The 3,466-nt window shown below is 36.5% G+C and overlaps 1 protein-coding gene across 1 annotated transcript in view; it reads right to left on the bottom strand.

Moving 5' to 3' along the window:
- Positions 1 to 2,847, bottom strand: part of LOC107615134 (probable LRR receptor-like serine/threonine-protein kinase At3g47570) — a 4,048-nt gene extending 1,201 nt beyond the window's left edge. The window contains exon 1 of the mRNA XM_016317243.2: positions 5 to 2,847. Coding sequence (XP_016172729.1) covers positions 5 to 2,681 — 2,677 coding nt within the window. The 5' untranslated portion in view covers positions 2,682 to 2,847. The remainder of the gene's footprint in view (positions 1 to 4) is intronic.

Here is a 3,466-nt window from a genome sequence, read left to right on the forward strand (position 1 = left end):
ATACCTGGAGGAGAATATCCAATGGTTCCCTTTAACCCAATGGTGCTAGATTGCTGATTAGAATCTGTGAGAAGCCTTGCTAACCCAAAATCAGTCACGTGACCAACCATGTGATCATCAAGGAGCACATTGCTTGGCTTTAAATCACAGTGAATGATTGGTTGCTCGCATTCATAGTGAAGATAATGTAATGCATTTGCCACATCAATTAGAATGTTCAATCTTTGAGCAAGCTCCAATGGATCTGATTGATCTTCAATGCTTTCACCACAAGGTTGCAACCACTTTTCTAAGCTTCCATTAGCCATGTACTCAAACACCAATGCTTTGAAATCATTGCCTTTGAAATCAATGCTTGAGCAACAAGTTAAAATCTTTGCAAGATTTCTATGCCTCATAAACTTCAGTGCATTACATTCAGCAATGAAACTCTTGTTGGCTTCATTCGTTTCCATGTTCATTACCTTTATAGCAACAAACTTCTGTTCAGATTGTAGAAATCCCTTGTAGACAGAACCAAAGCTTCCAAATCCAATCAAGTTGTTAGTGGAAAACCCCTCTGTTGCATGGTGTAGAAGTTTGTATGACACCATAGGAAGCTGGAATATTGATGACTTGGAAGATGATAAAAATGATGGTCTTTTTCTCTTCTTGATCCAATAACACAAGACAGGAGTTGAAAATAACAGAAAGCAAACAATCACACAAATGATGATTACTACTTGCTTCAAATTATGGTGCTTGTTTCTTCTTAACACAATAGTAGCAGGGCATGCTGCTAGATTCAACTCTGATATACCACCACAAAGATGATTATGATCACCGGCTATTGATATTGCGCTCGCGTTCTTGAAAACACCCTCTATTGGTACCTTGCCCTCCAAGTTATTGAAAGAAAGATTCAAGTATGTTAGAAATGAAAGGCTTTGCAAATCTGTTGGAATTGTTCCAAACAAATTGTTTAGTGAGAGATCCAAATGAGTAAGTCCTTTCAATGAAGCTATTGATGAAGGTATCACTCCATTGAAGGAATTCCCATGTAAATCCAGATACTCCATGCTTTTGCACTCGCCAATCGTCTCCGGAATCTCCCCGGAGAGATAGTTATGGGAGATATCTAAAGTGTCAAGGCTTGAAAGGGATCCCACTTCAACAGATAGATTGCCATTGAATGAGTTATGAGATAAGTTCAAAAATATTGACAAGGAAGGAAGTCCAAAAATCTGCTGAGGTATCTCACCAGTAAAATTGTTTCTAGAAAAGTCTAGAATCTGCAATTTTTGCCAGTTTGCAATAATGGGTGGAAATTTTCCTTCCAACATATTGTTTGAAATATTTATTTCAACCAATTGAGTGAGATTTCCCAAGGAGGGAGGTATCTCACCTAAAAGGTGGTTTTGCCCCACATCTAGAGATTGCATCTTATGAAACTTTCCAAAAGAATTTGGAACATTCCCACTAAAGTGGTTGTCACCCAAATACAAAGAAATTAAATTTATGTTATTTCCTATTGTTTCAGGAATAGTTCCATGTATGTGATTAACAAAGAGACTTATTTCAATGAGTTGGGTGGACAAATTGCCTATTGAGATGGGTAAAATACCCCCCAACTTGTTGGAACCAAGAACCAAGTTTTCCAATTCGGTGCAATTAACCAAAGATGTTATAAAGTCCAAATCACCATCTGAACCACTGCCAAGATTGTTGTCATTTAAGTTTAGCCAGGTAAGATGTTGCAATTTTTCAAGAGATGGAACTTGTCCAACAAAGTTGTTTAAACCAATATCAAATATTTGAAGCAAAGATGCATTTGCAATTGAAGTTGGGATTGGACCTGAAATTTGGTTCATTCCAATTTCAAACATTTGCAAATTCGAGAGGGCGGAGAACATGCCGGCCGGAAGCGAGCCGTGAAATTGGTTCTCCGCGGCTGAGAAGAAAGCAAGAGATGTCATATTGCAAAATGAAGAAGGAAGCATACCAGAAAGCCTGTTTGTAAGTATCACTAACATGGACAACTTTCTCAGTTGTCCCAATTCTTCAGGTAACTTTCCCTCCAAGTTATTAACTGCTATGGAAAAGACATCAAGGGAAGAGATATTTCCTATGGAGGGTGGAATTTTCCCACCAAAATTGTTTTTAAAAAGACTCAACTTTTCTAATTTCTTAAGAGAACCAACCTCAATTGGTATTTTTCCATGAAAACTATTTGCTGAAAAATTTAAGTATCTTAGTTTAGAGCAATTAGTTAAACTAATAGGAAACTCCCCTGTCAAATTGTTGTTTGAAAGGTTGAGTTTCCTTAGTCTAAACAAACGGCCCAACTCTCTTGGAATTTCTCCATAAAATTTGTTGCTAAGAAGGTTGAGAATTCTCAAGAAAGAAAGGTTGACAATATAAGGAGATATGGTCCCACTCAAATGATACTCTTTAAGGTTCAACATCACAACTCTTTGATGTTTGATGCCACATGTGACTCCACCCCAGCTGCAAAAATGGTTAGAAGTATTCCATGACATCAAAATTCCATAAGGGTCACTTGATATTGATTTTTTAATTTGAAGTAATGTCATAAAATCGGTCTCATTTCCTAAGGTGGTGGTAGCGGCGGTTATTGTCGGGTGAATCAATGGCAATGTTACACAAAAAAGAAAGATGGTTGTCAAGGTAGAAAAAAGCATTGTTGGGTTGGAGAAAGAAAGGCAAAAGGACCTATAACTCTATGAGTATATGAATGTTTATGCCAATGGAAAAATGTGATAGTGCTTTATGGATTAAAATATTGGAGTGCTACTATATATACTTCTAAAGTTTGTGGAATTCTTTGCCCCCTACCCCACCCTGTTCTCATTGCTTAGCTAGTTAACGTTTATTTTGGTTTCTATATATACTCGCAAAAGTTATTTAGATTTTCATATTGCTTGAGAAATTAAATAAAAATTAATATTTTAAAACACTAACTTAACTAGGATTTTTTTTAATTTATCTATTTTTTAATAGTATAAATATTATAGCTTAAAACCACAGAGAGATAAAGAGAGAGAGTTTATTTGCGGAGAAGAATATTATAGTAAAAAAGAGAGAGAGTGGAATGTTTTATTGCTGTGTAAAATGTCTCTACCATACCCCCTATTTATACATGCATGGGGTCTTTATTTTCAACATGCATTTAAGTCAATTTTCTCTTGAGAATGGACATCCACGTTGATCCTTATCACAACACTCCCCCTTGGATATCCATTTAGGATTATTGCCTCGTTAAAACCTTACTAAAGAAAAACCCAGTGGGAAAAAACCTTAGTGAAGGAAAAAGAGTACAATATCCTTTAGTGATGTGGACTGCCTCATTAAAAACCTTGTCAAGAAAAACCCAATGGGAAAAAACCTGACCAAGAAAAAAAGAGTACAGTCTCCCCCTCTTGCCGACATCAAATCAGTACAGTCTCCTCCTCTTGCCGACATCTTT

The sequence above is a fragment of the Arachis ipaensis genome, chromosome B09 (assembly GCF_000816755.2).
Source record: "Arachis ipaensis cultivar K30076 chromosome B09, Araip1.1, whole genome shotgun sequence".
NCBI lineage: Eukaryota > Viridiplantae > Streptophyta > Magnoliopsida > Fabales > Fabaceae > Arachis > Arachis ipaensis.